The sequence below is a fragment of the Dendrobium catenatum genome, unplaced genomic scaffold, assembly GCF_001605985.2.
Source record: "Dendrobium catenatum unplaced genomic scaffold, ASM160598v2 fragScaff_scaffold_199, whole genome shotgun sequence".
Classification (NCBI taxonomy): domain Eukaryota; kingdom Viridiplantae; phylum Streptophyta; class Magnoliopsida; order Asparagales; family Orchidaceae; genus Dendrobium; species Dendrobium catenatum.
Genome location: NW_021318661.1, coordinates 670991 through 694465, shown reverse-complemented (window position 1 = coordinate 694465; position 23475 = coordinate 670991). Strand labels below are relative to the sequence as shown.

Genomic DNA, 23475 nt, shown 5'->3' with positions numbered 1-23475 from the left:
TATATATATATATATATATATATATATATATAACAAGTCAGAATATTAAACTTCTTATTATGCTGACATCTACATAACTCTGAAATATAATACATTATTTTCAAAATTTTATTTGAATATGCCGCTGAATCAGACAACTAATATTTTCTAATGACAACATTATATTACAAATGTTGGTGAAACAAACAATCCTATCTTTTTATTCAACTCTATTGTTAAAACTGACATTCAAAAGATTTAGCTCATATTCTTTCTTTATCATTTTCATTTAGTTGAAGCATTTTGTTATCTTGAATATTATTTGAAGAGAATCTAATCTTACTAAATAATCTTCCTATTGTTCTGAATTTTAAATGCAATCTATAAATATCTGTGTTTGTTTGAAGAATTTTCTGTGTTTTGCTTTCAGGAATATTTATAACCTAATATGCTTTAAAACACATTTTTTCTCAAAGTTTTTTGCCGAGTTGAGTCCTTTAGTTTATAATTTTTGAAGAGCCTATTGGTTGTTCTCAAGCTGTACATGGTTTGGCTAACAGGGTTCAATTCTAGGTGTTGAGGTAAATTTTGCTAGGAGATCATACTTTACTCAGGTGGTTCATAGAGAAGTTGATCAGAACAAGGAGAAATTCATAAAGAATGAACATAAAGGCTTCCTGAAACCCACTATTTTCTCGTTGATGATTCCTCAGGTAAGTTGGCTGCCTTCCTGCATTTGTGATGATTTTTTTTCTGAGATTTTGAGTTATTCCAATCTAATTGGAACTCCTTTTGCTCTGAAGGTTGATGGTGGATGTGAGATATCTATTTATATCAGCTGGTCTCAAAAATTGCTATACAAGGATGGCCATTTTTCATTTAGAATGCCTTTTACTTTTCCTGAATATGTTACTCCATTTACTAGAATGGCTGAGAAACAAGAGAAGATACAGTTAAATGTGAATACTGGCACTGAAAAGGAAGTTATTTTCCATGAATTAACCCATGCTTTAAAGGTGAATGCTTCTACATTTTGTTCACAGATATAAACCAAATACCTTTATTCTGATGCGATTATTGTTCATCATTTTTTAGGAAAAGAGTCGGCATGTAGGGAGATTCTCGTTCTTGTACGAGGCTGATGCAGAAAATTGGTCAACTAAAGATTTTGAATTTTCTTATAGTGTATGTCCCCTGACTTCCTGAACATCAAATTGGTAGTTCCACTTTCTTGACTAAATTAACATCGCTGGAGTTCAAATCTTATTCCATATTCAAAGTGAAGAAAGGATCTTGTCACACACTTTGTTTTATTATGATTATGTTTGTGTTTTCCTACTTAGGAAATAAAGTGCTCAGCATTTGATCCATACCCCAAAGTTTTGATCCAGTTAAATCTTTTAAGAATGCATTTAATATCTTCACTGATCAATTGATGTGGAGAGATATATGATGGAAAAATGGAAGTTAATTGTCGTAAATGTAATAATGATAAGAATTAAAATACAAGATAAGAGGAACAAAAAGGAATCTCTGCACACACGACTTGGAGATGGTGAAATAATGATAAGAAGTGAAATACAAGATAAGAGAAACAAGAAGGAATCTCTGTACACACAATTTGCAGATGGGAGAAACAACTTACTTTGCGTGCATAGCTTGGAGTGACTAATATACACAATTAGAAGCAACTATCTACATTAGATGAATAGAAAAGAGCAACCAATTTCATTTATCAATAATTTTTCAAAAAATTCAAACAACCAACCCTATTTATAAGTAAAATAAACCCAAAGGATAGGACAAAATTATCCTAATCCTAATTGCTTAAAATAAGGATGAAATTATCCTTGTCTTCATTGCATTTAAAAAAATAAAAAAATACAAAGTTTGGCCAAAAATAAAAATAGGCCTAAAAGAATTTTAAAATTTATTCAATCTAGTTCTTTTGTAGCCTAAATTTGACCCTTTCTTGTTGGCCTATGAAATACCAGTACAATTTCTTTATGTGGCAGTAGCGTTATAGAGAACCACCTCGGGTAGAATATGTTAGGAATTGAATGGTGGTCCCAAAGCCCGCCATAGAAAGTACATCGATCAGAGGCATGCAAAAACATATCTCTAACTAATTGATTACAATTTAAAATGCTTGATGTAATGCAGATTTTTTGCATTCTTTGTTGACAATAAACTTTGATTTTGTAGAACTCGCAGGCATGGAAACCCTTAAAGTTGATTGATTTAAAATGATAAAAGAAAAAGAAAGAAGAAAAGGAAATGAATGAAAGCATTTCTTCACGAAATCATCATCAAGCCGACCCCACCTCATGTAGTTGATGACCAAAGGATGCAACTCTTCATTCCCTAGATTCCCATTCAGAAAAGCAATCAATTATAAGGCAAGAAAAATCGAACAAAGGAACTTACGCTCATTTCAATTCCAAAATCCCTCCCGCACAACCGAGCGGGCAATCCAAGCCGGAACCCGCCGTCCGCTTATTCCCGCGTGACCCCTTTCGCGTGAATTCTTCAATCCCGCTCCAGACACGCCGTCCGCATATCTCCTCCTATGATTGGATCCCTCACAACCCATCTCCCATGAGGAAATCCACCATCTGCCTCAACCCACTCCCGCTACCTCTACCTCTCGTGTGAGCCGCAACCTATCATTCACCTTCACTCGTGTGAGCCATGCTTCTTCCGCCTGTACTGCTCGATTCGTCTCTTGCTATAATCCTGTCCGAACCTTTAAATCACGAGAGTCTGTGCGGTTACTTTCTCTGCTTCATGTGTAATCCCTTACTATTGCCTTGTTTTATTCCAAATTCATGTAGTTAATACAAACCACTTAAAGGAAATAGGGTTACTTGCTTGATTTGTTTCCACAAATTACTGTCTATATTTGCCCTAGTTCGCACACCAATGACTACCCTAGACAGTGTAAATAATTGAAATAAAAATTGGTGTAATTAAATTTTATAGCATACATGTATCCTAATATCGAAGCTCTCGTGCCGTCGATCTTAGATCCAGCCGGGATAAATTCCAAATCTAAGACCTCATGCCATCAATCTTAGATTCGGTCGGTATAGTTTCAAACTTAAGACCTCGTGCTGTCGATCAGATACAGTGGGGAAGACATCAACGACAAGTGCTATCCCGACCTCCCCGCGGGGAGGGGATATCAAGAGGCTGTCGAAATTGCCTAAAAAATTCATTAAAATTAGAGAGTGATTGATTAACTTAATTAAATGATTAATTATGAAAAAAAAGTTAATTCATAATTAAATGTTAACTAATTTATTAAGTTAATTAACATTTAGTTGAAATTAACTAATTATTTGATTAATTGAAATTAATTAATTAAAATTAAATGATTAATTAAAACTAAATGATTAATTAAAATTGGTTAATTAAAATTAATTGATTAATTATTATGAATTAATTAAAATTAGTTGGTTAATTAAAATTAATTAATTGATTGATTAATTAGTTAATCCAAGAGCATTTAAAAATCCGAGAGCAGTTAAAATTTGAGAGCAATGAAATTTAAATTGATTAATTGGTTGATTAAAATTAAAAATTTATTTAATTAATTAAATTAATTAATCAATTAATATGGAGAGAGCCACTATGATGAGAAGTTTCTTTGAAATGTGGAAACAAATGTTTTTTCACTAATCAACCTTAAAGTACAAGCTACACTGAAATCACAGTCCAATGCTCTTTTGCAAGCTCTCCATTGCTCATCCATGTTCTCCAAAGTCTCTCCTGTGCGAACTCCGAAACAACACGAGCTCTCGCAAACAAGCAAATAAAGCTCTTTAACATTGAAATTATATTGCTAAGGCAAGAAAAGAACAAGTGCTACACTAAACACGATACTGAAAAAAAAGATCAAGGTACTAGTACAAGAAAGTAAAGTACGGTATAGAAAGTAAAGCAAGGTACTTGTATAAGAAAATAAAATACGATAAATAAAGTAAAGCAGGGCATTGGTGCAAGAAAGAAAAGCAAGTTATTGAAAACTAGAGTGCAAGAAAAGCAGAGTAAAGTACTGAACTGCTAAAGCAAGAAGAGAAACTACTGTAGCAAAAAAGCTAGTGTCAGACTAGTGAACAATTGAAAACTAAAGGCTTAGTTTCAAGCTAGCAAACAACTACAAATTAAAGTACTTAGGGGTAAAGTCTTTTCTACCCTAAACACAAACAATTAGACTACTTCAAAAGAGAAGTAATAAGTCCTATAAATTACCAAGCAACTTCTAAGGGGGCCATAAGTCCTGTCAATTAAACAAACGGGCTGCTGTTGACAAAAAAAAAAGGAGAAATAGAGAAAAAAAAGAAGAAATAATCGATCAGATACACTCTTACGATGCCTCTTTCAGTCCGATCCCACACACACGGTTATTCTCAAGCAGAGCATCGCTTCGCACGATAACTACCTACCGACCATCCAAAGCGATAAAAGGGGGGAAGAAACGAAAAAAAAGAAACTTACGCCTCCTTCCGATCCTTGTTGCTGTTCGACTCCGTCTCCCTCGTTGCTGTTCGACTCCGTCTCCCTCGTTGCTGTTCGACGTCGCCCCTCCGACTCTGTCATTTTCGTTCGAATCTGCTCCTTCGACCCCTTGATCGTTGGACATCTAGGGTTCGCCATTCTTTCCCTTGTGATCACTTTCTTCATCGGAAAAATATAATTCTTCATCTGATCAATGAAAGGTGCTGGTGTACGATGTATTTCCTTAGTAGAAATTTTTACGTCAGCTTTATAGATAGCAAGAGATGCATTGCGTCCTCTTGCAGCCCTTTCACCTCGTTGATTTATGACTCGGCAAGTCTCTATTGGAATGCTCTCTTCTTTTTCTGACTCTGAGTCAAGAAATAAATCAGCCATATATTCCTCTAACTTTACAGGACGCCTTAGAGGTTGCTGATATTCATCGATGGAGTCGATGTATTTTTGAATCACAATTTTCTGCCTTATTAACTTCTATCTTCTTTTCTTTTTGATATTTTGATCTAGGCTTACTCTTTCCTTTTTAATCTTTGAAATATTTCAAAGGTTTCTTCTTTCTTGAACTGGGCCCCATGCCGCTAGGTTCTTTGAAGAAATGAGTCTTGGATCAACTTCCAATTCTAACGCACTCTTACGACGAATGCCTTCAATGGCCAATAGGACATTCATCATATGTTTAGTTTTCTTTGAGATAAAGGTCTCCCAACCACCTTCATCTTTCTGGGGTGCTTTCCCTTTTTCATTCTCTGTGTTTTGACAGAGTGTAGAGGAGATAACATTAGTTTTCTCTCTCTTAGGATTGACAAGGACACTATTAGAAAGTGTAAGTTCACCATTTTGATAATTCCTTTCGACCCAATATTTGAATATGAAACAGTCTTCGATTGGGCGACTTATGATCCTATGATACGGACAGTAATTCGGATCATCTGTTATGCCAGCCTGTTCTGGTCGGTGGGATTCTAGCAATTGAAGACCGATTTTTAGTGCTTGTCTAAAAATCTTTCCCGTACACTCATTTTTGAAGGAATACAACTTATTAATTTTCTCCTGCAAGGTAGGAGGCTTTTGTCTTTCTCTTGTTTGTTTCAACGTCTTCGGTAGATTCATTGAATATTCTTTTTCTTTCTTATCCGAGGACACGGGAATGTGGTATTTACCTCACTTCTTTTTGGATCATATTTCTTTATCTGTTTTTCTTTCCCTGGTAGATTATTTTATAGTTGAAGCCAACACTTCTAGGCCTGTGTAACCTTTCAAATTTAGCTACACGATCAAGTAACTCCTGAAATGTATTGATTGTAGCCATCGCCAGATATGAAACCATATAATCATCTATGTTTTCTAGTAATAGCTCAACAACATGCTTCTCAGTGAGTTGTTGCTCACATTTCATGTTGAGATTTCTCCACTTGGTTATATACTTGGTGATTGATTCCTCTCTTTTCTTTTTCTCAAGAGCAAGACCAGCAATAATCACCTTCTTTGTTGCACTGGCGAATCTTTTAATGAACATTGTCTCTACTTTGGCGAATGTTCTTACTGAGTCATTGGGTAACTCAGTATACCATTCAAAAGTTGTACATGTTAAACTACTAATAAATTGTTGTAGTAACATAGCATCATTGCCTCCTGTATTTTCACAAGTAGCTTTGAATTGTGCCATATGTTGACGAGGATTTGCAGTACCATCAAATAAATTAAACTTTGGCACTATGTACCCCTTTGGATATTTTTCTTGGTCATATTCTGCTGAATATGGACGACTTTTTCCGACCAAGGTTTCGACAGCTTCAGAAGCAATAGCTGCTTTAACCTTTTGGCTAATGAGATTCTCAATTTGAGATTTGCTGACCATTTCGTCTTAGAAGCTATCAAAGTTTTCTCTTGTAACTCTTCTGATCTTCTGTTAGGAGTAACCAATGCATCTGGATTAGTTTGTACATTCCCTTGAGAATTTGCTAGGAGTGGTTAACTAGTTGTAGCCATCAAGCCAAGCTGTCCAAACAACTGTTTCATCATGTTACTCATCTCATCAAGACGAGCATTTAAATGATGGATTTTCTGATATTTCTTCTGTTGCATAGACTACATTTCTGCTTGCAACCTCTTTATGATTTCTTCAGCTTCTTCCTCCTCAACTTCTTCTGGTTGTAGAGTTCTATTCACAGCTGTTGCTTGTTCTTGGTCTTCTCATAGTTGTTCTTCATTTTGCAAATTCAATGATGCACTTCTACGAGTATATCACTGATTAGCTCGATCAGGTATATGATCAACCATCCGGACAACTTCCATGTCCATGGGACCAATACCCTCTTCCATTTCTTCATCATTATCATAGTAATTATCATCTTCATCCAACTTATGATCCTCTCCAAGTTGGGACCCCCGCTTCAAATGTATGACTGGAGAGACGGGGGATTCTTTATAGACATGAGGATTTTCATCTTTTGGTATAATCATATCAACAGAAGTCTCCTTATTATGGGACAACCTCTGGACATGAGATTTAAGTCGTCATTTGTAGATTTTTTTATCAAGATCATCTTTCTGAGCTCGAGGATAATTGTGTCTTTTTGGAACCCAAATTTGCTGTCTTCTTGGAGTCACATACCGATGACCACCAACATCAGAATGTACTTTTGAATGACCAAATTCATTATACCATTGTCTGGGCCTATATTTATCATATCTTCTGTTATAGTCTCTTACATGTCGACTATCAGAAGGCTCTCCAGATTTTTTTCTTCCGTAATATGGGTATCGACCCATGTTAGGACAGAATTCTTTTAGCTTTCGGTAGTATGGAGGACGTCTAAATTCCTATCTATAAGGTCTTGTTGAATATTTGTTGCTCTGAGGATGAATTTCAGTTGAGGCAATGACTTACAGTAATAGATTTCCTCGATCTTCATTGTAGATTTTTATCTTTAACAACCTTCAGTATTTTGTATATTTTGGAAGAGGCATATTCTTCTTTCTTTAGTGGCTGTGGCTGTTGACGTTAAGTCTAAAAAAAAAAACTTCTTTAATTGATCATTATCATCATTTCTTTTTACCCACTTTAACGGTTCAAAGCCGTTACTAACTGGTACATTCGCCTCTAACTGCCGTGATGATTCTTGCAGGGTCTCGGGTACCCAGCCATTAGCTCGTAAGCGAGCATTGACCTTCCTTTTAGCTTTCCTGAAAAGCTTAGCACTTGCATCATGAACTTCAGCATTATACTCTTCAGGCACTTTATCCTGGATTATGTTCTGCTGGATGTATTCACGCCAACAAATTGTAGCTTGGTAACAAGAACTTTCTTCTGAATTACTGGAGCAGCAACATGTGTCATGGAGAGTCTTGAAAATACAGAGGCCCTCTTTGGAGTTTAATTATTTGTTTGTTGGGTTGGTTTGAGTTTGTGATTTTGACACTTCGAAGCTTTGACACTGAGTTAGTGTTTTGGTTGTTCTGTTTTGTGCTCGTAGCTTGTTTTTACTACAGTAGTCCACTACCCTATCCGTCTTTTAGCACTGTTGCTCTACTAGCTTTTTCGTACTTAGTTTTTCTTGCTTTCTAATACTCTGTTCTAAATGCAGTAGCTTAAACTTATTAGCATTCATTTAATTTATTTGTGATGTACTGATTCTTCATATGTTTGTTTGTAGGTGTTCGTAACCAGTGGTTGCAGTAGTTGAGGCTTACAGTTGCAAAAGATAGAGCCTACAAGTAGCCGTAGAAGCTTGTGCAGGAGAGCTTTGGAAAGCATTTTGTAAAGTTCAGTTTGAGAGTTTTGGAGAGTAGACAATTAATATTGTATATCATTTAATGGAAACTTCTCTCCCCCTCCTTTTATTTATTGTATTTTTTATTATTATTGCTCAATTGATTGATAAATCAATTAAATAATTATTTAAATTATGAAGTTATCTAATTTTAAAACTCTCAATCAATATTTTTTTAAATGCCATCGAATTTAAGAACTTTCAAAATCTAAAATTATTGTATTTAAAATTTTCACAGAAAAAAAAAGTTCTCCAATTTTAAAACAAACATAAAATTTTCCAATTTTATGAAGAGTCGGTACATTGGAGAACTTTTTTTGTGTGAAAATTTTAAATACAATAATTTTAAAATTTGAAAGTTCTTAAATTCGAGGGCATTTAAAAAAATATTGATTGAGAGTTTTAAAATTAGAGAACTTCATAAGTTAAATAATTATTTAATTAATTTATTAATCAATTGAGCAATAATAATAAAAAAATATAATAAATAAAAGGGGGGGGGGAGAGAAGTTTCCACTAAATGACATATACAACATTGATTGTTAACTCTCCAAAACTTTCAAACTGAACTCTACAAACTGCTCTCCAAAGCTCTCATGCACAAGCTTCTATGGCCACTAGTAGGCTCTATCTTTTGCAACTGTAAGCCTCAACTACTGTAACCACTAGCTACGAACACCTACAAACAAACATATGAAGAGTCAGTACATCACAAATAAATTAAATGAATGCTGATAAGTCTAAGCTACTGCAAGTAGAACAGAATACTAAAGCAAGAAAAGCTAAGTACGAAAAAGCTAGAAGAGCAAGAGTGCTAAAAGACGAGTAGGGTAGTGGACTACTATAGTAGAAATGAGCTACGAGCACAAAACAGAACAACCAAAACACTAACTCAGTATCAAAGCTTCGAAGTGTCAACAATCATAAACTCAAACTAACCCAACAAACAAATAATCAAATTCAAAACCTTTGGGCAATCTTGTTTTAAGAACTTGGTTGCAAGACCCATTACCCGACAACTTTCGTAGGAAAGCAGTAAGACCGATCTTAGGGGAAAGATGGAGGTAAAATTGGTTTAACTCCTACTCCCTAATTAAAACCCCCGGCCACTTCTAATAGAAGCCGTAGGTCCGACATCTGAGGGAAGTGTTTAGGTGATAATACAACCCTAGATCTCTCATTTGGGCATCTTAGTGTATAGGACTAAGTTGTAAGACCCACCATTTGAGCTACTTCTAAGAGAAGCAGTAAGACCCACGTGTTAGGGAACTTCTATATGAACGACCCTATTTCTAAATAATTAAACCCATAACTTGGGCATCCTAGTCTATAGGATCAGGTTGTAAGACCCACTAACATGCTACTTTCTACGAAAGCTATAAGTCCCAATTTAAATCAAATACTTGGGTTACTTTCTATAAAAGTTGTAAATCTCAATCTAAATTTAAATCTCCGGGCAGCTTAGTCTATAAGGCTTGATTGTAAGACCCACAACTCGGGCCACTTAGCTTATAGGACTAGGTCGTAAGACCCATTATTAGACAACTTCTAAGGAAGCCATAAGACCTAACCCAAATCTAACTAAAAGAAATCAAATTCAAACCTTTGGGCATCCTAGCCTATAGGTTAGGTTGTAAGACCTATGAACGGGCCACTTCTAAGTGAAGTCGTAAGTCTCATGCGTTAGGAAAACTTTTTTAAAATAAAGTACGTCGACCCTAACAATCCTACAAAAAAATCAGACAACTTTCATGGAAAGTCATAAGACCTAACTCAAATCTAATCCAAACAATCAAATTCAAACATTTGGGCATCTTAGCTTATATGGTTAAGTTGTAAGATCCGCTATTTGGGCAACTTCTCAGTGAAGTCGTAAGACTCATATTTAGGAAAAAAATTTAAATAAATATAAATAATCCTAAACCCCAAACAATCTAATTCAAATCAATGGGCATCTTAATCTAATAGATTAAGTTGTAAGCCCCTCATTTTTTAGACTATTTTCTAAGGGAAATCATAAGTCCTACCAATCAATTAAAACCTCTAGGCAGCCTTCTATTTGCTTAGGGGTAATTAATTATGAGTGCTTGCGCTCTTAGGAAGTAAGGACCCCAGATCTTTAAACCCTGACACTACCCTCAGGGGAAATCTGGTTAACTACAATCTAACTTAAGGGAAATGGATTCTTACAGGTGCAAAGCGGGATTCGTACATTCGTGCCATTTTTCTTGAGCCAACAACTGCCTTGCTTATAGAGCTAGGTTGTAAGACCTACTATTGGGCTACTTCTAATAAAAGCCGTAATACTTGCCAATGAGCAACTTCTAAGTGAAGTTGTAAGACCCATATATTAGGAAAATTACTAAATAAAGTACAAACACCCTAAAACCAAAATAACTAAGCTACTTTTGAAATCTAGAAGTTGTAAGACCTACCAAAACAATCAAATTTAAAACCTATGGGCTGCCTTGCTTATAAAGCTAGGTTGTAAGATTTGTTTTAAAATAAACAAACATGCAACTTTTAAAGGGAGTTGTAAGTCCTAGTTCAAATAAAAACTACGAGCAGCCTTACTATAGAATTTGGTTGTAAAATCCACCTATAGGCTACTTCCTAAGAGAAGTAGGAAGACCTAAAAAAACAAAATCTATGGGCAACCTTGCTATAGAGTTAGGTTATACCATCTACAAACTTCTTCCTAAGGGAAGTTGTAAGGTCTAAACAAACAAAACAAATGGGCAGCTTAGTTTATAGATCTAAGTTGTAAGACCCACTAGTGGACTATTGCTAATAGAAGCCATAAGAACTGCTCTACATGCTTAGTTTCAATAAAAGTTGTAAGTCCTAACCCAAATTCAAATACCTGGGCTACTTCTAATAGAAGCCGTAAGACCCGCTTTACAGGCTTCTTTTAATGAAAGTCGTAAGTCCCGACGCAAATTCAAACACCTGGGCTACTTCGAATAGAAGTCTTAAGCCTCGCTTTATGAGCTACTTTCAATGAAAGTCGTAAGTTCCGACCCAAAAATTCAAACACCCGGGTTACTTCTAAGAAGAAGCCGTAAGACCCGCTTCAATTCAAAATTTTGGGTGACTTCTAAATGAAGTTATAAATCCCAAACCAAAATAATTTGTGGCTATTTTAATATATGTAAACCTTAAACCATCTTTTTTTTCAAACCTAAATAAAATCAACATACACCTAATCACTTTAGTTTACTTAGGATCCCTGAGAGAAGGCAACCTATGACCGCTAATCAGATTCCCTAAACATTGCATTCAACGGATGCTAATTTTGGTAGACTGAAATCTACGGTATACCCAGGACGATGGAATCACGGGATCTTGATCGGGTTTATCTCCATTCCCCAACAACTGAGACTAAAACACCTAAAATTACTCATTCTTAATTGAGAGTTATCTTTTATATATTAAGAGGGGTAATTAACCATGAGTACTTGCACTCATGGGAAGTAAGAATCTCCCCTATAGCTTTTCTATGACACAACCCGCTCACTCCCACTCCGCCGTCCGTCGACTCCGCCGGTCCGCGTGAATCCCTGGTCAAGCCCTGCCTCACTCCGACTTCGCCGTCTGCCGACTCCGCGTCTTCTCCTCACTCGACTACGCCATCTGTCGATTCCGCCTCACTCGACAGTCGACTCCGCTGTATACGACTCCGCCTCACTCGGCTCCACTATCCTTCGACTCTGCATCAAGCGACTCAGCAAGACGACAACTGTTCCCGCAGGTTTGTGGGCCTGGTCGAGTTAACCCGGCAACCTTTGTGGGTCGGGTTCAAATTAGAAATCATGACACCTTTAACTAAACGGGTCAGGTATGGGTCAACCCGTTTATGCTCAGGTTAAGTCGGGTTCGACCCGAATCCAACCAATTGACTCGAATTGACACCCCTAGTCGCATGTCATTTTCGGGTGTCAGCCATCGATTTTTACCGTTCTCACTCGATTCGAGCTAGGGGTCTCCTTAGGTAAATTCGACACTCCGATAGCGTCGACGCAGTCTGTTTGGATATCGGAGGTTGTTTGACCATTTAAGTGATGCGTCACACCCGTTGACCATCACTCGAGTCACCAATTTAGCTCTTGATTTGAATCTTGCAAGCCTCCCGGAACCAAGACAGAGCCTTCCCTTCTAGACATAGAGCAACTGAGGTGAGTTTTTCATCTTCTGTCAACCTGTTTACAACAAAATTTTGTTCAACCCTATAAATCCACCCGTGAGCATCTTCTCCTTAAAAAACTAGCATCTTCAACTTTCTCACCCATTAAGGTTGTCAAAATCGGGTTACGGGTCGAGTTTGGGCCCAAACCAAAACTGTTCGACCTGACCTAAGCTCGACCCATTTTTTCAAACTAGCCAGTTTTTCGAACCCGACCCCGATCTGCTTCGGGTATGTTTTACTATTTTTTTTTAATTTAATTTGATTTATTTAAACATAAATCAAATTAAGGTAAGATTTACTTCAATCAATTTAAAATAAATCTAGCTTAATTTAATTTGGGCAATAATGTTTATTATTTTTTAGAAATATTATTTACTTATTTCATAACAATCTTTTAAAACTCTCCTAAATTAATTATAAACAGGTCAAACCGGGTTGATTTCGGATTACCTGGTTAACCCGAACCCTATTTTAAAAACGGGTCGAAATCCCTAACCCGAACCCGACCCAATTTGGGTTCGGATTGACCCGAACCCAAAATTTTCGGGTTAGGTTCTTGTCGGGTTTTCGGGTCGGGTCAAATATTGACACCCCTACTCACCATAGAATTGCCACCGCCCGAATAACTTGTTCCTCCTCTAGTGTAGTGGGTGTTGTGATCCCTCTATATTTCCCTCTCCCCCAATCAGCTCTTTGATCTTCATCATCCCAATTTCTTTGTTGGCCATATCCTTCCCCCATTCTCCTCCTTGGAAGTGGCTCCAAAGGTGGCATTTCAACTTTTTCCTCCAAAATTTTCACCTCCCTCATTGCCCCTATCTTAGGATTTCCCCCACTTTCTTGTCCGGGCAACGACGCTCTTGCCTCCGCTGATGTCGCTTTGGCTTGAAAATCTAACATCTTTTTTATCATCTCCTCCATATTAAAAAATTTGCCTTCATTTGCTGAAATTTGCTCTACAAATTCAGATTTCAGATTTTCATAAGTCCCAGAAAATGTGCTGTAATACCAATTTGGTAGGAATCCGATCTTCACATAGCAAAAATAACAATAACGAAGAGAAACACAGCAGAAATCAGCGAGAAAGAATAATATATTGGCACAACAAACCAAGATACAAGTTGATATACTATTCAAGAGGTAAATCGGCTCTCCACAAATCCTAGATGCCGCTAGAAACAACTAAAAAAAAAAAAAAAAACTATAGCAAAACACAATTCACATAATTAAAATAAAATAACATAATTTACCCTAAATAAACTTTCTAATTCTTTCCCAAATCTGAATTCAAATCAGCTCTTTTTCCCTAAAAAAATCTTTCTAATTCACTCCCAAATCCGAATTCAAATCTATCATCTTCCCCTAAATGAACCTTCCGAATTTCCTCCCAAATCTGAATTCAAATTAGTTCTCTTTCCCTAAATAAACTTTCCTAATTCTCTCTCAAATATGAATTGAAATCAGCAATCTTTCCCTAAATAAACCTTCCTAATTCCTTCTCAACTCTAAATTCAAATAGCCCTCTTTCCCTAAATAAACCTTCCTAATTCCCTCCCAAATCCGAATTCAAATCAGCCCTCTTTCGCTAAATAAATCTTCCTAATTTTCTCTTTTTTTGTTTTCCATGATAAGTAATTAAATACAGAATTAAAACCCTTTGAACCCCCCCTCCCCCCCCACCCTCTTTCTCCTTGCACGCCGCCCACACTATTGGGACCCAAAGGCTCAGCCTGTCCATCATAAGCATAATTTCTTTATGTACTGTGATAAGGTATCTTGGATGAACATCTCAGTCAAAATCATAGAAGAGAAGCACTATACCTAAATAGAGTATGAGCCAGCGAGCAATAGAAATAGGCCTAGAATCCATAGAAATAGAAGTCCTTAAAGAGTAGAATCCCCATTGAAATAGAGGCTATAGGATAAAAGATTGGATAGGAATAAAAACATAACTCTAAGCCCAATTTCTTTATGTGGCGATAGTGTCATAGGGAATCATCTCAGGTAGAATACGTTGGGAGTTGAATGGTGGTCCCAAATCCAACCATAGAAATCATGGTAACCAGCGGCATGCAACAACAAATCCTTAATTAATTTATTACAATTCAAAATGATTGATGTAATGCAAATTTTTTGCATTTCGTTGATAGTTGACTTTGACTTTGAAGTAGTTGCAAGCAGAGGAACCCGACTGGAATATCAGCTATAGCAATACAAGCCTTAGAAATAGGATCAGAAATACCAAAATATTATTGTATGCACACTTTCTTTATGTACCCCCCTACCAAACGAAAACACGGCTCGTCCAATAGAGTATGAGCCACCGCATAGTATTCACAGGCTTATAATCCATAGTCATAGAAGCCCCATGAAATTAGAAGCTGTAAGATATAAGATATGGGGATAGGAATTGAAATATAACAACATAATTGTTAAGTCCAATTTCTTAACGTGGCGGTAGCATCACAGAAACCACCTTTCGTAAAATATAGTAGGAATTGAATGGTGGTCTCAAACCCAATCATAGAAAGTACGGTTATTAGAGGCGTGCAAAAGCAAATCCTTAACTATTTGATTTCAATTCAAAATGATTGATGTAATACAAATATATTGCATTTTTATTTATCGTAGATTTTGACATTGCAGTACTCGCAAGCTCAGAAATCCTTCATGGTGGAAGCCGTAGAAATAGGGCCAAAAACACCAAATACTATTGCAAGTACAGTTTCTTCATGTAGTGGTAGCACCATAAAAAAAAAAATGTAGTGGTAGCACCGTGTCCTGTCCCCTCATCCCCCTACTACAACACAGTCACGTGCTTGCAAATACAAATTCTAACTGATTGAGTTAATTGATTATAATTCAAAATGATCTATAGAATGCAATATTTTGTGTTTCCATCGATTGTAGATTTTGATTTTGGCATCAATATTTCATCTAAGAGATTCACTTACCAGTTGACTAGCACATACTTTTTAATCAAAATATTCTTTTTGAATCTCTTGTTAGTAGGTTCAGCATTATTTTACAAGAATTTTTAAACTGCACAGGTTTTCTCAAGTGATATATATGGAGGTATAATGTTGAACTCTCCTTCAATGCATGATCTAGATCAAAGAAATATGTTCTGCCTATGCCTTTATCCTGGGAGTAATCAGATGGGGAAGGTACCTCCAACTTTCCAGATACTCTCTTATGTTTACATGAAGTTGAATACTAATTTACTTGTTAAGCCGTATATCAGTGCCCCTTTAATGTTGAAGGAAATTACTTTTTAAGTCACTGGTTTTACTTCCTAACCTTTTATCTATGTTGCTATTTATGTACTAGTGCTTACCTTACCTGTTTGATACTTGTTTATTAATATCGATATGATGTTGCAATGTTACCCATCAACATGTCAATTTGTACTATTCTGAATTTGCTAATTTCATTGTTTGCATATCCTTCCTTAGTCATATGCCTCTTGAAATATTTAGATATTGCTTATTTTTTGTTTTCTGATGATCTTCTTTGCAGTAGCCAATTAGAGGGAAAGTCTCGAGTAATGGCTAGGTTGTCACTTTTTTGTAATCCGGAGGTCACAAGCAATCATGCAATGTTTATGTTAAGAAGTGGATGCAATTTCAGCAAAAATCAGAGAACGACACATAGAATTTAGGAAGAAAACATACCAAAACTTAAATATATGAATGAAAATAGAAAGATATAGTTGGATCTTCAATTGGATAGGAAGATATGGCTCTCCCAAATCTCTAGACATCGCTAGAGCCCACACAAGAAACAAGAACCAGCAATCTACAGCAAAAAGCAAGATAAAAACCTAACCCTAGCCACCAAAACATATTTAAGCATACAATAATTAGGTTAATTCCAAAACAGCCCCCTTTAGTTTGAATTTTCTCTCCTAAACCCCCTCTTAGTTTCCCCTAATCAAGCATGTGGACCCCACTATCAAAAGGGGTAGAGGAAGGGGGCAGAACCTCCCTGTTTCGCCTCCTATAAATCTGAACCGGTCCCCTTTGGACTGGCTAGGCCGGTCTAACAATACTTCACTCCCAAAGAGCCACCTTGTCCTCATATGGCTCCCAAGCGGCATCATAGTCAGGTAAGTTCTTCCACTTGATCAACACTTCCTTGGGCTCTCCTTTTCCCTGGCGTACCCCTTTACGTTCCAATGGTTCCAAAACCACCTCCAAATCCGGTGTTAGCGTCCCTGGTAATTTTGAACTAGCTGCATGATCCCCCATTGTTTTCCTCAACTGTGATACATGGAACACTAGATGTATGGAAGCAGTCGAGGGTAACTTCTAGCGATAAGCCACAGCTCTAATCTTCTCTAATACCTCACAAGGGCCAAAGTACTTAGGGGCTAGCTTCTCATACCTTTTGTTGGCTGTTTTCCTCTGTCTGTAGGGTCGCAACTTTAAGAATACCTTATCCCCAACCAATGTTTAAAATTGCGTATTCGGGTATTGAGGCGTTTTTCATTCGTGAGGCGAGGCGTAAGCCCCAAGGCGTTTTGAGGCGTAAGCCTCAAAATCAAAAGATTGCGTAAACATAAAATGATATTAAGTGAAATCAAAATATCCCAATAATAAGACAACATGAAATATAGTTCAACTCAAAATTCTATCTTTCCCAAATCCCAATATTCTTTTCATTAACATATAATTTAAATTTCCAAAAATAAATAGCAATGCCATATCACATAAGAACTCATAAGTCATCAGCACTGTCATCACTAAGGGATTCTTCATTTGAATCATCATTATGATGAACTGCTCTCTCCCCTTCCTCCTCTCCTATAGAGTCCAATGTCGGGCATTTACTTCAAGATTTATGTATGTTTTAATATATATAGCGTGAGGTGTACGCCTCATGCCAGTGAGGCGAGGCGGGCCTCAACCAAGTTGAGGCGCAAGCCTCATAAAAAAAACTTGAGGCGTAAGCATCGAGGCGTTTTTTACTGGAATTGCGCAAAGGTTGGCCTCAAGGCGAGCCTCAAATTGCGCAATTTTAAACCATGTCCCCAACGACAAATTGGGTGTCCTTCCTGTGTCCATCCACCTGCTTCTTCATAATTTATTGAGCCCTCAACAGGTGCTTTATAACTCTTCCATCACCCTATCCCTTTCCCCCAAGTACTGTTCTACTGAAGATACTAATGTGCGACTCTGCCCAAATGTACCAAGTGGGGAGGGTCTCTTCTAAACAACACCTTGAAGCGAGTCATCTAGGAGGCCGAGTGGTACGAGGTGTTGTAGCTTTATTCTGCCCAATTCAGCCACTTGGCCCATATCCTAAGTGTTTTTGAAGCAAAACATAGCATGTATGTTTTCAAGCTTCTGTTCACCACTTCTATTTATCAATTTGTCTGGGGGTGGTAAGCGGTGCTCTTCTTTAGCACTGTCCCTTATAACCTAAACAACTCCCTCAAAAAATGATTGAGAAATACCTTATCTCTGTCGGATACTATAGATTTCATTATCCAATGTAGCTTGACCACCTCCCTGATGAATGCGGTCGCTACCGTCACTATCGTGTAAGGATGCCATAGGGGGATGAAGTGAGCGTACTTGCTCTATCTGTCAACTACCATCAGAATCTCTGTAAACCCTTCAGAGTGAGGCAACCCATCAGTAAAGTCCATGGTGACCTCCTCTCACATCCTGTCTGGTAGAGCTAGTGGTTGAAGTAACCTCTTAGGAGCCATGGCCATGTACTTGTTCCTCTAACACACTTCACATCTAGCCACCATCTATTTCACATCCTTGTGCATCCTCCTCCAATATAGCTTCGCTGCCAGTCTCATGTATGTCTTATGTACACCAGAGTGACCTCCAATAGTGCTCCCGTGGAACTCTTGTAGCAGCTATGGGATATGAACTGAGGTACTAGGCATCACAAACCTCCCCTGGCACAACAATCTCTCCCCCTCTAAAGAGTATCTTGGGTGGCTGTTCCCATCCTTCAAAAGATCTACTCTAATTTTTTCCAACTCCTCATCATGCATACTCTCCTCTTTGATAGCTCCCAAATCGAACATTAGTGGTATCGACCCCCAACCACAATCTAGCATCAACAGTATTGACATAGCCAACTCCTGGAGTTCCCCCATGCTTCTGGATAATGCATCCGCCGATTTGTTCTCCAATCCAAGCCTATATTGGATCTCAAAATCAGAGCCTAATAGCTTGATAACCATCTCTGATGCTCTTCCATCACCATCCTGTGCTCCAAAGGAACTACAAGCTCCTCTGGTCCGTCCTAACAATGAAATGCCATCCCAACAAGTATGATTGTCACTTCTGAATGGCTAACACAATAGCCATCATTTCTCTCTCATAGAATGACTTTAACATAGCTCTGGCTGTCAACACTTGGCTTAAGTATGCTATGGGTCTGTGATTCTGCATGAGTTCAGCCCTCAACTCATATCATGATGCATCTGTCTCAACCACAAAGATTTGATTGAAATCTGGTAGAGCCAAAATCGGTACTGTAGTCATGGTCTTTTTTAGTCTCCCAAAGGCCTCTGTAGCTGCCTGTTTCCATAGAAAACCGTCTTTCTTTAGCTGCTTTGTCAATGGCCAAGCTATGGTGCTATAAGCCTTTCACGAATCTCCTGTGGTACGCTGTCAACCCTAAGAACCCCCTCAGCTCTCTCAGATTTCTAAGTAGAGATCATTTCTGCATTGCCTCAATTTTGGCCTGATCGATATTCACCCCCTCCTGAGAGACCACATGGCCCAAGTATTCCACACTGATATGTGCAAAGTAATATTGCTTCAGGTTGGCTCTCAGCTGATGCTCTCGTAATACTTTCAAGACCACCCTTACATGCTTCAATTCCTCTCTTATCGAGCTACTATGTACCAATATTTTATCAGAGAAGACCAGTACAAACTTCATGAGATATGGTTTGAACACCCTGTTCATGAGCAACTGGAAAGTGGCAGGGGCGTTTATCACTAAAAACTCGTAATGCCCCTCACATGTCCTGAAAGCAGTCTTTAGAATATCTTCCTCTCTCATCCTGATATGATGGTATTCCGACTTTAGATCCATCTTGGTGAAGACCACTACACCACATAGATCATCTAGTAGCTCATCAATCATTGGAATGAGAAATTTTTCTGACACAGTCTCCTTTTTTAAGGCCCGATAGTTCACACTTAATCTCCAGCTCTCATCCTTCTTCTTGACCAGTAAGACTGGACTAGAAAAATGGCTCATACTTGGCCTGATGATCCCCACCTCCATCTCTCTGATCAGCTTCTCGATCTCATCCTTTTGAATTTGAGGTAGTAGTATGGACACACACTAATTGGTGACACCCTGAATTGTAAGCCTTGAGGTGGCTAAAAAACCTCACTGAATTGTTGTATGAGTGGCTGTACTGAAAGAGGAATCCCCCTTCCCCCCCTCATTTAGTTTGATCCCTTATAAACTCTGCAGTTCCATTATAAATCCTCCCCCCTCCTCGTGTATGGTCCTGATCATGGTTTTGAGAGGCACCATGGCCCTAGACAACCTTGCATCTCCCCAGATCACCATCCTTCTTCCCTTCACCAGCAACTCCATCGTCAATGCTCCCTAATTGACCTTGATATCTCCCAATGTCTGCAGCCACTTCATCCTCAGGATGACATATATGCTACCCAACTCCAATGAGAGAAGATCCTCCCTCACCTGAACTCATTGTATAGTCAGCACAACTCCTCTACACACTCCTCTACCCATCTCCACTTTTTCAGTGCCCATTATCACCCCATAGCCCTCGGTATCCACCAATTTCACCCCCAGTTGGTCAACTACCTGATTGTAGATAAAATTATAGGTAGCCATACTGTCGATCAACACCACTACTTCTTGGTTTGTTATTTCTCCTTTCACTTTCATGGTGTGATTCGGGGTGAACCTCATCACTGAGTTTAAAGAGACTCCAGCCATGTCAAGATGAAGCTTCTCCTCCTCCTCTACCACTGCCTCACTCTCATCTCCCTCCTTAGCTTCCTCATCATCACAGACGATAAGTACTTGAAGAGTTCGATCCTTATCTGTGCCCCGGCGTGTACCTCCCATCACATCTGAAGCACACTCCCTTCGCCTGTTTCTTTTGTAACTCCTTAGTGAGCTTTCTGAAGTTTCCCCTGAATCCCCCTCCTCCAGGCTTCTCCTTTGGGACCTCATGAAGGCTTCATGGTGCTAGTCCCTTGGGAGCTAAGAACGTGGTGGTCATCTTGTATGAGCCTCCTGAAATGCTGCCTTTGGTCCCTCTCTCTAGATACTTTTGGTCCACCAATTGCGCAAGCTCCATAGCCTCTCCCAAGTCACGTGGCCTCATCTCTCTAACAGCCGCCGAATCTCGGGCTTGAGTTCCTTTATGAAGTTTTCCTCCAACATTGTCTCAGAAAGTCAATCCAATCGGCTAGCTAGGTACTCAAACATGTCATGATACTCCACCATAGAACCCTCCTATATTAGGGCGAAGAATTACTCATAAAAGTCCCCTTTCCTACTAGTTCGAAAACGTTCTAGTAAACAATCCTTGAACTCCCTCCAACTTTGAATGGGCCGTCTCATGTCTCTATTGGTGCTAGGCCAAAGCCTTCCCCTCCAAACACAGACCAGCCGCTATCAATTTGTCCTCATCTGTCATCCTGTTGTCGGCGAAATTCCTCTATAATTTGTAGATCCACCAATGTGCGTCCTCGCCTTCAAAGACGAGCATCTTCAGCTTCCTTACCCTCAGATCACCTCCGTTTCCTCTGAATCCTCCGTAGCCTCCCATTCCCCTAAATGGAGGTGCTCTCAATTGTCCTATTCTCCCCTTCTGGCTCGTACTCAAACCCTTCTTCAAAATCCCCCTCCTTATTTCAAATTCAACACCTTGACGCTCATAATCCACCCCTCTTCTTGCAAAATCAACATCCATTCGTTCGTACCCAATACTTATTTCCTACTTAGAAATAGGCTCTAGTGGAGGCATCCCATCTTCTCTCTCCAGAATCTCCCCCTCTTGATTCTCCCCTCCCCTAAACCGATTAGGGTTTCCTCCTCTTCATTGGCCACTAGTGGCTTCCTTTGTTTTTGATGTCATCATATTTGGTTTGGCTTCAAGCAACTTCTTCAGCATGTCTTCCAGGGCACTGAACTTTCCATCTATCTTTTCATGGATGGATGGAAATTGTTTTGAAAATATGATTTTTTTTTTCACAAAATCTAATTTCAGTTGGCCTAATTCCCCCTCCAACACTTCTAGTTTCCTTTCGACCATTAGTACCTTATTGAAGTGCTCTGATACCAATTTGTTAGGAAGTGGATGCAATTTCAGCAAAAACCAGAGAACTACATAAAAAATTTAGAAAGAACACACCAAAACTCAAATATATAAAGGAAAATGGCAAGATACAGGTGGATCTTCAATTGGAGAGGAAGATCCGACTCTCTGAAACCTCTAGACGCCACTAGAACCCACACAAGAACCAAGAACCAGCAAACTACAACAAAAAGCAAGATAAAAATCTAACCCTAGCCACCAAAACATATTTAAGCATACAATAATTTGGTTAATTCCAAAACAACCCCTTTTGTTTGAATTTTCCCTCCTAAATGCACCCCTAAATTTTCCTTAATCAAGCATGTTGACCCCACTATCAAAAGGGGCAGAAGAAGGGGGCGGAACCCCCCTGTTCCACCTCCTATAAATCTGAACGGTCCCCTTTGGACCAGCTGGGCAGGTCCAGGACCGGTCTAACAGTTTATTTGCAATGTCTGAATAAGTTTACATATATTACTCTCCCTAGACATCATAATGAAGGGAGCTTCACACACTTGGTTATGCCTTCTTAGATTTCACTCTTTGAAGCTGCCAATTGGCATCATTTTCGCTATTAATATTTATCCTACAATGTCTTACTTCAGTTGTTTTTCATCTTTTTTGCATCACCAAACTTCTATGTCCCAAAGTGTTACTTGTCTTTTGTAATTTGCAAATGGTTCTTCTCATTCTTTTTCCAGTCTCTGTATTAGGTTTTCAGAAAGGAAGTCATATTTCTCGTTGATATAAGTGGAAGCATGCAAGGAAAGCCTCTTGAGAGTGTTAAGAGTGCTCTACTTTCAATTCTTCCAGAGCTTGCCCCAACTGATTGCTTCAACATAATAGCTTTCAACGAAGAGATGTACTCTTTCTCATCATTTCTGGAACCCGCTAATGTGGACCTGCTAGAAAGCACTACGCAGTGGATAAGCAAAAATTTGATCGCATGTGGTGGGACAAATATTATGCGACCCCTGAATGAGGTAGATGTTTATTTGTGCTTACTGAATCCTTACTTGGGTGATAAGTTATTCATTGCCAGTTATAACATTAATGTTGCTACTGCGTAAAGGCGTTGAGGATGTTTGATGAAAATTCCATTCAGGTGGTCGACTTTAACCACATCGTCTTTTATTTTGTTGATAGAAATCTTCTGAGTGCAGCCTATCTAACATTGTCATATTCATCATAGCTTTATTTTTGCTGTATTCAGTCGCTAGGTTTGTTATCTAAAACAAAGGACGCAGTCCCATATATTTTTCTCGTAACTGATGGAGCAGTTGAGAATGAACGAACTGTTTGTCACACTGTAAAATCTCACGTAGAAAATGGAGGATCTTTGTCCCCAAGAATCTGCACTTTTGGCATAGGTAATGTATTGAAGCTTCAGACTAATTTTTTGATGTAATCTTCACCTTAATTCGTTGAGAATATAATGCATTAAAAAAACTCCTTGAGATGCTTAGTAGTACCTGCTTATAAGCAGAAAGGTCCCAAAACTTGGTTGCAAATTTTGTTATTCTATCTGTTAAGGTTGTGAAAGATCTTCATGTTTTGCTATTTATTCAATAGGTCCACTTCACCATATTGTGTTGATATTCTAATATTTTCATTTGTTTTTTTGGCAATTGACATTTAAAATGCTGTTCTTATAGAAAAAAGTTGGAATGGTATGAGCAGATCAAAAGAAAAAA

The 23475-nt window shown here is 38.2% G+C and overlaps 1 protein-coding gene across 3 annotated transcripts in view; it reads left to right on the top strand.

Moving 5' to 3' along the window:
• LOC110110411 (von Willebrand factor A domain-containing protein DDB_G0292028) overlaps window positions 1-23475 on the top strand; it is a gene marked incomplete at its 3' end in the record, with an annotated part of 58553 nt that overhangs the window by 7659 nt on the left and 27419 nt on the right. Inside the window, 7 exon segments of one of the 3 annotated variants that reach the window (XM_020841874.2) lie at window positions 540-692; window positions 783-995; window positions 1075-1164; window positions 15507-15623; window positions 22495-22764; window positions 22854-22886; window positions 22995-23151. In XM_020841874.2, the coding sequence (XP_020697533.1) occupies window positions 540-692; window positions 783-995; window positions 1075-1164; window positions 15507-15623; window positions 22495-22764; window positions 22854-22886; window positions 22995-23151 (1033 nt within the window). 3 annotated transcript variants of the gene reach the window in all.